Source organism: Scleropages formosus, chromosome 20, assembly GCF_900964775.1.
Source record: "Scleropages formosus chromosome 20, fSclFor1.1, whole genome shotgun sequence".
Lineage (NCBI taxonomy): Eukaryota > Metazoa > Chordata > Actinopteri > Osteoglossiformes > Osteoglossidae > Scleropages > Scleropages formosus.
This window is the reverse complement of record NC_041825.1, coordinates 21,343,895-21,356,529: the sequence shown is the minus strand read 5'-3', so window position 1 is coordinate 21,356,529 and position 12,635 is coordinate 21,343,895. Positions and strand designations below refer to the sequence as shown.

Genomic DNA, 12,635 nt, shown 5'->3' with positions numbered 1-12,635 from the left:
AGCAACAAACAACAACACAGAACACGAAACACAATAAGAGTACGTATGACATTTCACAGCCGTACCAAAAATAGAAAGAACAACATCAGGGGTACGTATTACGATACAAAATTCACATGAAAAAAATATTAAACGGAATGAACAGTGCGCCTCGCTTTCATATTTTTACTTGCAAATAAGAATCATTACATCTAATTTAAATTTGAATTGTTCAAAGGTAGGACTGTTCCCTGACCATTTTGTATCATATCATGTAGTAACGTACTAATATGATAGTTAAGTCAATTCGAAAAATATTTTCAATGAAATAAAAGTTTACCATCACATCTATTTTTTTAATTAATTACTATCAATATTAACCTCTTTTTATATAACATTGCAGTTCAAGAGTTTTTAGCAGGGGAAACAAATGTTGAATGGTTAGGGCTACTTTCACAAAAAATGCATTGATCGGACAAATACTTAAATCTTCGCAGGAGACCAGTGAACCGTAATTATATGTAAATATCGAGGTTCAAAGGGCTCCGTGACATCACAGTCAAACGGAAAAACCAGCCTGTGTGTGAAAAAGCGATTGGCGACCGCATAGTTGCACATTAATTGTTGCATATTGTAACGGCGCTGAGAGGAGTCATACCAGCGTCGTGTAAATAGATAGTTGATGTTAGTGTTCATGTGTGTACATAGTTGTGTGTGTTGTGCTGATTGGTTGTGGTTTTCTTGATGTTCGGTGTTGGAGAGGGGAATTCTGGGAGTTCCAGGGGTAGCCCTTAACCGTGGGGCGCAGTAGCGGAGCTGGGAGTGACCGAGGGAGATTCTCGACTGTTCTGCATCTTTTAGTGCTGTCTGAAGCGCCTCTCGAGTCTGCTAGTGAAAGCTATGATATATACTTCTTTCGTGGGGTTTGTTTGATTGTGGATTTTAATGTATTGTATTAGTTGTGTATTATTGATAACTTTATCAAATAAAGTTTGTAAAAAAAAAAAACATATTTCTAATAAAGAGTATTCTCGTTTTACCCTGACTTCTGAGTAGGCTAGTGTCTAGTAGTTCTATGGGGGATGCTACAATATTAGTAAGATAGACAAATCAAGGACGTATCCGCAGAAAACCCGTTTGGAGAAGATTTCCATTCAGAGGGGTGAACACACGTACTCTGTATATTGGTTCTGTGTTCTGTCTCTGGTCACCAACCATGGAGGAGGTCGAAGCGGCGGCGCGTGCTGTGTATTACTGACACGGTTCGCCACGAAGAAAAGTGACTCGTTACTCCGCACAGCCCACCGGGCTCTCTAACTCCAGTAGTCATTCTTCCTCCCTCAGACTTATCGCACAGTAACAGTTCAGCATCAATTGCACTGTCCACGGGTGTCCCAAGTAGCAAGAATTACAAGTGGCCCTGCAGGACATATGCAGTTACGATGAGGGACACGTGACGGAATGGAAAATGCAGCGTTTCTAAATACTAAATTATTGAGGAGAATTATCTGCCCTTTTGCCGTGAACACTCAGGACGATTTTTGAATATGAACGGTTTACTAGGCTGAGTCCGCGTTGTCAGAGTTCGTGGACAGTCGATTAAACTCCTCACACTAGTACAACCTCGAAATAACAAGGTTTTTAACATGTATTTCCAATGTATCGTCTGCGAATGCGGAAATTTCTCAAAGCCGGTTAAAAGGAAGGCTACGTTCTGGGCGTGGATGGATGGTGATATTTTAAGAATACAAGAAGCGACGCGTTTCTGTCGGTTTCTTCTTGCCTAAACACTTTTGGTGCAAATGAGGAGTGTCTTGCAACATCCAGCGAAGAAATTGTGGTGTGAGTTTGTAATAAACCGCAAATTTTCTCAGTGTTTAGAAAGCAAGTGCTTTCTGTGTTGGAGGGGTGAAGGTCATCTATCTATTTTACATGACGGGATTATTATGAGATTAAAGGTGTACTGTTACTTTAAATGAGTGCCCTCCCTCACTTAGTGGTAGGAATCATGTGCTGAAAGTGTCACTGTTCTATGAAGTAAGTATGATTTTGCAGATGAGAATTTAACAACTCCTTTATTTCTGGCATGTCGTAATTTAGCTAGAACTGCTTTACAGATTTTGGTGCAATTTTTGTTATTTAAATTATTACTTTTCTCATTTATTTTGATCTAACTCAGCATCAGCAGGACTACGGCTAGCAAAGAGAGGTTTCCTTAAGTAGGAAAGGAAGAAATGTCCTGTATTTTTTGCAGAAGGACAGAGACATTTCAATTTCTTCTCCTAAGGGCTTGGAGTATAAGAACAGTTGATACACACTCCCTCACTCACTTTCCTTAACTGCTTGCCCAGGGCCCCTTAAGGCCACAGAGGGTCTACTCTGGGTGGGACCTAAATCCATCGCAGGGACAGTTAATAGTAGTGATTCTGATTTGTTTTTTCACCATGACTGCTAGAACCATTATTGCCACAATAAGCTCTTCTGAAAACAGAGCAACCAAACAGGCTTTGTGAATAAGCATGAAATGTATCAGAGGATGAGGGGTGTGGTGGCGCAGTGGGTTGGGCCATGGTCCTGCTCTCCGGTGGGTCTGGGGTTTGAGTCCCACTTGGGGTGCCTTGCGATGGACTGGCGTCCTGTCCTGGACGTGTCCCCTCCCCCTCCAGCCTTCCGCCCTGAGTTGCCGGGTTAGGCTCCGGTTCCCCATGACCCCATATGGGACGAGCGGTTCAGAAAATGTGTGTGTGTATCAGAGGATTTCAAATGATAACTGAAGGTCAGTAATGCAAAGACATTTTTCAAGCTTCGCGAACAGTCCGAACGTGCTTTCTATTTCCACCTTCTAAAATTTCATTTCAGTAACTACAGAAAAATCAGAAAAGTAAATAATCCATTTAATTGTGAAATTGAGGTTCCTTCTTTTCTCAACATGTTAAGACTGAAGATTTTGAAAATAAAACTTGAAAATGCCTTAATGCCATCAGTGGTATGCTACCTACAATAGGATTATGCGCTGACTCTTTCTTCAACACAACTGAAATATGTTGCTCTTCTGCATCCTGCAAATTACAGCCAGAAAAGGATCAAACTTCAGATGGACAGAAAGTGACTTTATTTTCTGATATGGATGTAAAAATGACACCGAGCAAACACCAAAAAGCACATCTTCCTGTGCTTCGTGTTATCCTCTGACCAGAGCGGGATGGTCATAACTTGCCCTTTTTCTTCTTGGTACGTGTCTTCCTCTTTGTCTTAGAATCTATAATTATCTGAGACTGGCGCTTGAGGGCAGCACGGGTGATGATGTCGCTCTCATTGTCCTCACTTTCCTCTTCTGTTGGGGGGTTGGTTATTTGGGAGGACAGGTGGTGAGTAAACAAAACACTAAAGTTATCTTTCAATCCCTGATAAAAATATGGTGTTTGGGATACAGCTCTAGTCAATGGTACAGTATCTCAATATGAAGCTTGTCTGGTTTAACTGCTTAGAGCTGGAAAACTTACATAAGCACCAGGCCTTACCAAATCAGGATTTTCAAGGCCATTGTTTTCACGGTGAACAAACGGGGGCATTTATGTAACCTGCTATTTTCTTTGATAAGTCCTAAAAGACAGAGCCTTGAATTTCCCAGCAGCACCTAGGGTTGTGTCATCTGCTGCACAAACTGAAGCTGCCTGTCAACCACATACTGACTGATCCTCTGAGCTCAGGAGTTATGAACAACATGTTTTGTTTTTGCATAACATAGCAGAATAATTGTTGTTTTGTGATTAACATTGCTCGTGATAACCGCATTTCACATCCTACTTACTACGGTACAAAAGAAAGGGATGTACATCTGAAAGTGACAGACAAAAACATAGACACAGAGGCACAAAAATACACTTGTCTGACCACAAGCCACACTTGTTCTTATTGCCATGATGTCTGAATAACACCTCTCACCTTCGTATGAGTCCCGACTCTCCACCCGGGGCAGTCGGATACGGATGTTGTACTGTGGGATCTTCCCTTCAATGCTGGTATAGAACTGAGTAGCAGGAAAGAGTGAATGACTGTGAGTCAGTATTGAGCTGGTGATGAATGAACTTTCCTGTCCGTTGAAGAGAGCACTTGCTAAAGGCACGGAAAATTGATTCAGTGTCCAATAATTTCAGGTCACTTATTAAAATACTGTGCAAAAAATGCAATCCAGAATACTAATGTACAACTGCTTCAAGCTCAGAACACGCAATAGCTGCTTAACTGGATTTCACTCATTCGGATAATATGGCCAGGTTTCATTTTGTATTATATATTATAAGGGGCTAAAATGAGGGGGTGTCAATCATGATGCCACACACTAAAATAACAGGAAGCAAGCATGTCTGAAAGGTAAATAAATGTTCTCACTTCTTCCTCCTCCATCTCCTTCATGATGGTATCCATGTTCTTTCCTTGCAACTCCTCATGCAGGATCAGGAGCTTCTGTTCTGCCTGTGCCAACAGTTCCAACACATACTCCTCAGAGCTGGGGTCCAGCTCCACCACCGGAGAGTCTGTCTTCATTGAGCATTTAGCCAGAGACGGAGTAAGGACATCAAAGGGTATGAAACCAAAGGAGAGTAACAGATAAGTTAAGCTAAATGGACAGAATACTCAAAAATCACTGTTTCAAACTCAATATCAGAGGAATATATACACACACAATGGTTATAACCGTGGGGTCGCGGCAAACCGAACCCTAACCCGGCAACACAGGGCGCAAGGGACACACCTAGGATAGGACACCAGTCTGCCATAAGGTACCCCAAGCAGGACTTGAAACCCAGACCCACCACAGAGCAGGTCCTGGCTAAGCCTGCTGTGCCGCCGCACCCCCCTGGGAAACATGACTATTTTAAACCCTAAAGAAATAACTGGACCTCACATTTCAAATGTTTTCTATACCAGCTTTCTAAACACACAGCCTAGAAAAAATGAATTTGCACATTGCCTTGCCCTATAAACTGCTTGTTTTTAAAAAACAGAGTCAGTCTGCACGTTTATAGTCCAATAGAAAGCTGTGTCATGGTGTCCTAAGTCGAAAAATGCCAAGCTGACGTGTGTATATGTGTGTGCAAGTGTGTATATGGGGTTGGTAACAAACCAGCAGAATGTGCTGCAGCTTGTTGCTGAGGTGCTCCACGCCACTGCGCACCATCCGAAGCATGTTGGTCAACCATTCCAACCGCTCCCTGGCCTCTTTTTCCCTTCGTCGCTCCTTCCGGAGGTGGCCCTCACACTCTTCCAGTGTCTGCTGACGACTGTAGGAAAATAGGAGGCCCTCACACCTTAGCACACACATGGAATCCTTACAATCAGCAGCATCTGAGCTCATGCTAATAATAAATTCAAAGCCTACTTATGATTTTCACACCTTGTACAACTTATACACCTGAGCCAATACAGAAGTTATTCCCTCACCTGGACAGCTTGGCATCCCCAGAATATTTCATTTCCTGGAAGCGGTCTTGCAGCTGGTCACGTTGCTCTTTCAGCTGCTGCAGAGTTCTCTCGTTCTCCTCCTTCAGGTTCTCCAGGTGCTTCTGAGTCTTCCCCTGAGCAATAAACCTCTCCACCACCTCCTGCTCACACACACATACACACATGCAGAGATTGATGACAGTACAGCAGTACAAATGTCAGGAAGGTGTGTACACTCCAGTGCTCAGAAAAGCAGATTCATTACCTGAGATTCATTCCAAGAAGGGATTAATTTAAAATATCCACCGCGTATTGACAACAATAAGTCAGAATTACCTACAGATGCCTAGACAGGTTTCATCAGTTAACACAAGTATCAGTCTGTGTGTAACTTTTTCTATGTCTACAATCTACAACGGTGAAAAAAATTGTGAGCCCTCTCATCTGGATTTTTGCATCAATGGCTCCTAAAATGTCACCCAATCTTCATTTAAGCCAAAATAATATGAGTCCTGTGTAACAAACAAATTTCACATTTTATTGCCTTCACATTACCATGGAGAAAGCCACTGTTCTTTCCATAGCACTACTGGAAAAATGTTACGTGGACAAATTAAGCAAAAGTTGAACTTTTTGGTAAATGCAAACAGTGTTATGTTTGAAAACCACTGCACACCAGCACCAAAGAGTAATAATGTGGGGCTGCTTCGATGCTAATCATACTATATTATACTCTACTAATTATGACGATTGGCATACTGTACTTTTTTCCAGTTGTTCAATTACGGCATGGCAATGTAAAATGAGTGCTGTTTTTTGAAAAACACTACTTATTTACTGTTATGGCTTCAAATGTGATCAGGTCATATTTTCAAAGCCATTTCTGCAGAAATCCAGATCATTCCAAAGGTTTCACAAACGTTTTCTCACAACTGCATACATACATCTTCCTGTGTGTGTATGTGTTGCACTGGCCCCAGGTGTATCTACCTGGGCATCTCTGACACCAGTGGCTTCCTTGATGCACTGGAAAGCTTCTTCTAGAGCGGAGATGGTTTTCTCCTCCTCCCCCACACCAACTGCACTGCGCTGGGCCTCGCTACTCAGCTCATCGGCGTGCATGGTAGCCCTCTGGGCCTGAGGAGAAAACATACAAACGTGACTTCAGAAACCAACCCCTTGCTCTGTGTGCTCACTGTAACTCCACCTAGACTGATTCCTATAAGAGGGTTTAAAAATGGCTTTAGCACCATTTTTTGAGCATGATTTCCTTTTCCTCCTCTCAGTCACATTTTCCTGAAAGCACAGGAAATACACCCACCCTTCTCTCTAGCTTCTTGATGTGAGCTTTGCACTCCTCGGCCTGCTTCTTGTATCGGGCCAGGATGCTTTCTCTTTCCCTCCTCTCCCTGTACACCAACTCCTCTTGGTGCTGCAGCTCCACCTGAACATGGAGGACAGAAAGAGAAGCAGGTAGTCATAAACATAGGAAAATGGATGAAAAGAGCAACTTGGACACTGACACTCACAGAACACACAGGTTCTGTCACTGCACTTTTACAGGACTCTATTAAATCTAATAAAACATACTGTACATGAAAATAAGTTCATAAGTGCTGAATGTTTACAGATACATTTTTGCTTCCTTTGTTTTAAAAAATTCTGCAGAGAAACACAATTGCATGGAACTTTGTTAGCATTGTCTATCTATGGAATTATTCTATAAAAAATTTTCATTTAAATTGATGGTTGATGCGTCAGCACTTGTAAGGCAGAGGCGATGGGGTTTATTCTAGGCAGTGAGTGGAGCGGTTGTTGTGCTCACCTTGGCCATATCCCTGGACAGCTGTGCACCATTGTTCATGACCTGCAATTCACGCAGCTCCTGTCTCTGCTTCAGGATCTCAGCCTCCAGGGCATCCAGGTGAGATTGGTAAGTTAGACTCTCATCCTGTAGAGAAGAGAGAAACTAAGAGAGGTTCCAGAACTAGTACTGGTGGGCAAAGTGCCATCGCATCTAGAGAGGCCATCGTTCGAAAGGGAGAAGGGTGTGATGACCGAAGTTCTGCACTACTGACCACTAACAATCCCTGCATAGTGCTGAGAAAAAAATTATTATTCACATTCTAAAATGTTTTGGCCCAGCAGAACTCAGCATTCAAACTAGTTTCTTTGTTAGAAGTACAAGTAAAAGCTTTCCTTGACCTCATTAGGAAAAAATGAACCTCTGGCTGAAATTTATTTTTTTCTTTTCAAAGTTTGAGCAAAATCACCCACCCACAAAGATCTCCCAACAGGTCACAGAATAAAGACAGAACTTTCATAGCCATGAAACTTCAAGTAAAAAAATAATATCTGAACAGACCGTGTATGCAGGGGTTACCTGCAGATGGGCCTTGAGTTTTAAATATCCTTTCATGATGTGCTCTGCCTCCTGACACTTCAGCTGAGCTTTCTCAAGACGGTTCCCCAAGACACGCAATTTCTGTAACGCAAAAAACACATGCACACACAAACACAGGGAGCCAGACATAGTGCCACTGTTTACACAAACACCAGACAGCATTCACACAGAACAAACACTCGCATGACACTTGCACGATGCTTTCTTTTCCTAAACTTTTGGTAGTTTTACTGTGGTAACATAATACTGGTAGCATGGTAAAAACTCTGGTACTGTGCTGATGGGAAGAAGCGTTTTTAACCTGTTGGGGCTGGTCCTCAGTGAGCTCTCCTTCACTCTGTGGACAAGGGCAAAATGTCAGGGACCACTAAAAGTCTTTATAAATCATTACAGAACCCATTCCAGGTGAGGGTGCTTCAAAGTAAATATTGGGTTTCCTCACATAATAGATGTAATTTCATCCTGAAATTTACTAATAAAGGGAATTACTTTACAATGTCACCAATTTCAATGATAAAAATAAATGTGTTCCTGAGTCATAAAAGATTTGTTCATTTTCTTCGCCAAATGTGCACACTTCCAGCCTCAGCTCTGAAACAGAAGGAAGATCTAATTCAAAACCAAGTCCAAAAAATCTGAACTTTTCTGGAAACCTAAGACCACATGTTCAAAATCCCTGAGATATACAGTATAGTGCTGAAAAAAAGCATTTGCCCCTTTCCAATCTTCTCTATCTTTGAAGGTAAGGTTTTTACATTAAATTTGATCGGATCATTTTTGCCAGTTCTACTAGAAATGAACAATGAATTTATTCATAGTGAATCAACGGATGCACCACCTTTAGCTGAAATGACTGCAACGAAACAGATTCTACAGCTGTTGTCTCAGATCTCTATAGAGGAATTTTGGCCCACTCTTCCACGCAGAACTGCTTCAGCTCAAGCGACATTTGCAGGTTTAGGAACGTGAACAGTTGTTTTCAGGTCTTCTCGCGACATCTCGGTCGGATTCAGGTCAGGACTTTGACTAAGTCATTCCATCACTTTTATTTTCCCTCCTTCTTTTTTATAGTACTGATGTGACATTACTAGTAGGCATTGTATGGTTATTAGTGCCTCTTTCCCTGCTCGTAAGTTTGTCACTCACTATCAGTGTGTGCACCATATACCTTGTCCTCTTCCTTCCTGTCTTCAGCAACAAGATGGCCGCCCTCACATTCCGACTGTGCTCTGTTGTACTGCAGCTGTAGCTCCTCCAGGTGGCGTCGGCGAGTCTCTGCCTGGTGCTTCAGGGCATTTAGTTTCTTCATCTTGTCACATACTTTCTGATCAAGGATCTGGAGCGTTTCCTGTGCACCAGGAGGAGACACAACCAGTTGAAAAAACACAAATGATACACATCTCCAGTCTAAAACCTACTTGTACCTTATACAGTGTGTGTAGCATTTAAATTATGAGGAAACCTCACCTTCCCCGATTTATTCTTGAAGGCAGCTTTCTCCATCCCTCTGTTGTGAAATGCATCTTTTACAATCTTTTCATCCACCTGAATTGCAGCAGACAACAGGAAAGGAGATGGAGATCAGTTAACCCCGCTAAAATGACCAGCTTTGCTCCAGCTCAGATTCTCTGCGTGCGGTTTTGTGAAACTAGTCAACTGCTATGTCATGGTTTATTCTTATTTGTCAAATTCTAAGGCATGTTACAACTTGATTCATCTTACAAATTTCCAGACTAGGCTGCTATGCGGTTTTCACGCTTTTTAAAGCACGATACATACGGTGTGTGTCTCAGCCAACCTCCTTCGGAGTCTCTTGTTCTCCTGTCGTAGATGGAGTATGGTCTCCTTGTTCTTCTTCATTGTGGCCTGAGAGCTCTCATAATATGCCTTTCTGTCCCACTCTGTTGGCCAAACACAAGTTTATTTTGAATTGCAGAAATAGCGTTGCAATTAGGGACTCCATACTGTTTGGAAATTGCTTTATATTTTTGTCCAGACTGATGAGCAGCAGCTACTGCGTCTCAAAGATCGGAGACAGTTTTTGACTTTGAAATGCTGTGCTAACGCAAACCTGAATGCTCCAGGTGGGAAAGTGTCTGCTTTTTCTATATGTAAAATGGCACCTTCTGATGACCAGCTACTCCTGTGCACCTGACTAGCACACCTTGGTAGTGTAGTGCTGCTACCTGTGGACCCACAGGTTCAATTTCCATCTCTGGCTGTAAGACCCTTGAGAAAGGTGCTTATCCTAACTTGTTCCAGTAAAATTACCCAGCTGTATAAGTGAGTGAACAATTGTAAGCTTATAATAACCTTAACATTGTAAATAACTTTGCAGAACTTGGTTATAATTGTTTGATAATATTCCTTTCTTTCTTGCTCTCCGTCACACACACAAACATATTAATTCAATTATAAATATTCTTTTCATTTTTCATAATTGTGCAACTGCTGAAAAGCCTATGTGCAGCTACTGGTGTAATGTACACTGGATCATGTGGTGCAATGTGACAAACTGACTGTACTCTAGAATCACGTGTCTTCATCTAACTCTCCTTGTATTGATATAATGCACTTTTTCTATCATTCTCTGAGATGTACATCCATTTGGAGATAAGCATCTGCTAAGTGAATACATGAAAATGCAAATAAGAGTAACTTTTATTTCTTTTACTGAACTGCAACAAATAAGAGTGTACTGTCCCAAACTGTCTGTCACCACTGGCTGGCTTCCTCAGGTCTGGGGTTCGAGTCTCGCTTGGGGGCCTTACGCCCTGTGTTGCCGGGTTAGGCTCCGGTTCCCCGCGACCCATGGGACAAGCGGTTCAGAAAATGTGTGTGTGTGTGTGTGTCCCAAACTGGCAGCTCAACTGAGTGGGTTACTCACTTACTTTACACACTTCATATAATACCCCACATAATATTATTATGATGATCATGATGTCTTTGAATTGCAGAAATCACAGTTTTGCACTTGATACTTCTTGGAAATTGCTTATTATTAGTTATAATTATTTTAAGTCTTAAAACATCATCATAATTCATACTTTACTAAAATTTACTAAAGCTAAAAACTACAACAAATCTGCTGTTACAGTATAGAGCATCGTAAAATAATTATGTACAAAAATGAGAATCAAGAATTACGTACCGAGCAGCTGAATTTTCCGCTGCATCTCCGCTATTTGGTCATGATGAAGGGGAAGCTTATGGTCTTCGGAACTGAAAGGGCCTGGCATTTTGACTTCTAATACGAAGTGATGTATTTCCAGCCGAACGGGAAAACAAAATCATAAAGAACACTTTGGCTGCGGCGCGCGAGAGAAGTCGCGAGAAAATGTAGTTCGCAGGAAAAGCGGCTGCGGACGCGCAAGCAGCGCTCGGGCCCTTCGGTCTCCAGGCAAACAGTGTCCGTGCGCATGGTTACCGCTGCCCGCTGCGTTCGCCGGTGCGGTCGATGGGCGATTCTGCCGCTGGGGGGCGCTCTCTCTGCGACGTGGACCGCGGAGAGGTGCGGTGTGCTGGAGCTCAGAGAAGGCCGGTCTGCCTCAGAGCGCAGTACGCACTTCATCGAAAGTGTCGTACATGTTTATTGTTGACAGAGTGCATGCTTGTCTCTGCCTTTATGTTATTTTTCCTGTTGTACTCTCATTTTGAAAGCTGATGGTTAGCAATTGTGCAGTTTGTTGAAGTTGTGGTTTAGAAACTGAGTAGTAGAAGAGCAATGGAAGCTACAGGCTACAGCCTGGTGTCACTGACTGAAGAAGTTTTGTTTTTTTGGTACACACTCAGTTTTGTATGAGCGTGAACTGCGTTTTCACAAAGAAGAAGGCTGCCTGACATAATAAAGTTTTGTTGCTTTACTGGACTGGCAGTTTCTGATGTGTATTTAATAATGAGTCAGGTAACTGAGGACAGAATCATGCTCTTCCCCACACGTTTACATTCTTTCATTTAGCTGATACTTTCCTCCAAGGCAACTTACAGAGTTCAGCTACCAACAACCATTTACCGATTTATACACTTGAGTAACCTCGCTTGACAGAACGACAGCAAACCTGATTGAAACCTGCAACCTTCAGAAGTTCAGGTCTGAAGGCAAAAGCTGAAACTGCCGCACTATCACCTGCGTAAATTTACAGCCGATTTACCGTACATTTATTTAAAGCAGATACTTTTCTCATATTCAGTGAGTACAAAAGTGCATTTCGCAACAGCTTTAGATCCAAACATACAATTATCAAAGCACATTCATTCATTTCCCTGACGGTTTTGTCCAAAGCTACTTATATTTTTTCACTCATTCCTACAGCTGGGTAATTTTACTGGTGAAATTTAGAGTACGTTCCATGCTCAACAGTACAACAGCTGAAGTGGGAGTTTGAGTCTGTCACCCTGGGTCCAAAGATAGGCACTGTAACCGCTATGCCACCAGATGCCTCTGCACAGTTTATTTACATGATACCACAGCAAAAATATTTGTACACATTACTCAAGTAAGTGGCTATAGAAATGAGAGTCAGATTGGAAACATCATGACAGATGATGCAATGAAAATGTATGGAGTTGTTTTGAGAGAAGTGGGTGTGGAAGAAATTGGGTTTAAGACAAAGCTTTAATGCTACAAGGGATTCAGCAGTTCTGAGGGACCAGGGGAGTTCATTCAACCATCAGAGCCAAAACTGAGAAAGTACAGATTTTCAGCTTTGGACCCCTCGTGAGTGATCAAGTGGCCATAGGTGGAGGAGGGTACTGTTGCTGGGGTACAGGGTGTGTAGGTATCAGCATTCACATTTTTGACCATCTT

General features: G+C 42.2%; 1 protein-coding gene across 1 annotated transcript; it reads right to left on the bottom strand.

The window, feature by feature from the left end:
- Positions 1-3,182: 3,182 nt before the first annotated feature.
- On the bottom strand, positions 3,183-11,220 carry LOC108940001 (coiled-coil domain-containing protein 151-like). The gene is made up of 14 exons (XM_018761734.2): positions 10,980-11,220; positions 9,608-9,729; positions 9,296-9,373; positions 8,997-9,176; positions 8,130-8,165; positions 7,808-7,909; positions 7,250-7,375; positions 6,746-6,868; positions 6,415-6,561; positions 5,425-5,585; positions 5,108-5,264; positions 4,372-4,521; positions 3,925-4,009; positions 3,183-3,313 (listed from the first exon to the last, which is right to left on the bottom strand). Exons 1-14 carry the CDS (start codon positions 11,065-11,067, stop codon positions 3,186-3,188), a joined length of 1,683 nt encoding a protein of 560 aa, XP_018617250.2. The 5' UTR covers positions 11,068-11,220; the 3' UTR covers positions 3,183-3,185.
- Positions 11,221-12,635: the final 1,415 nt, after the last annotated feature.

What these genes read in the sequence shown, in the direction of transcription:
- LOC108940001 (XM_018761734.2), bottom strand. Translation starts at nt 11,067, where the DNA reads ATGCCAGGCCCTTTCAGTTCCGAAGACCATAAGCTTCCCCTTCATCAT. An exon ending in CTGGTGTCAGAGATGCCCAG is followed by an intron (nt 5,586 to 6,414) that starts GTAGATACACCT and finishes GTGTGTGAGCAG; the next exon opens with GAGGTGGTGGAGAGGTTTAT. An exon ending in GGGGATGCCAAGCTGTCCAG is followed by an intron (nt 5,265 to 5,424) that starts GTGAGGGAATAA and finishes ATTTTCCTACAG; the next exon opens with TCGTCAGCAGACACTGGAAG.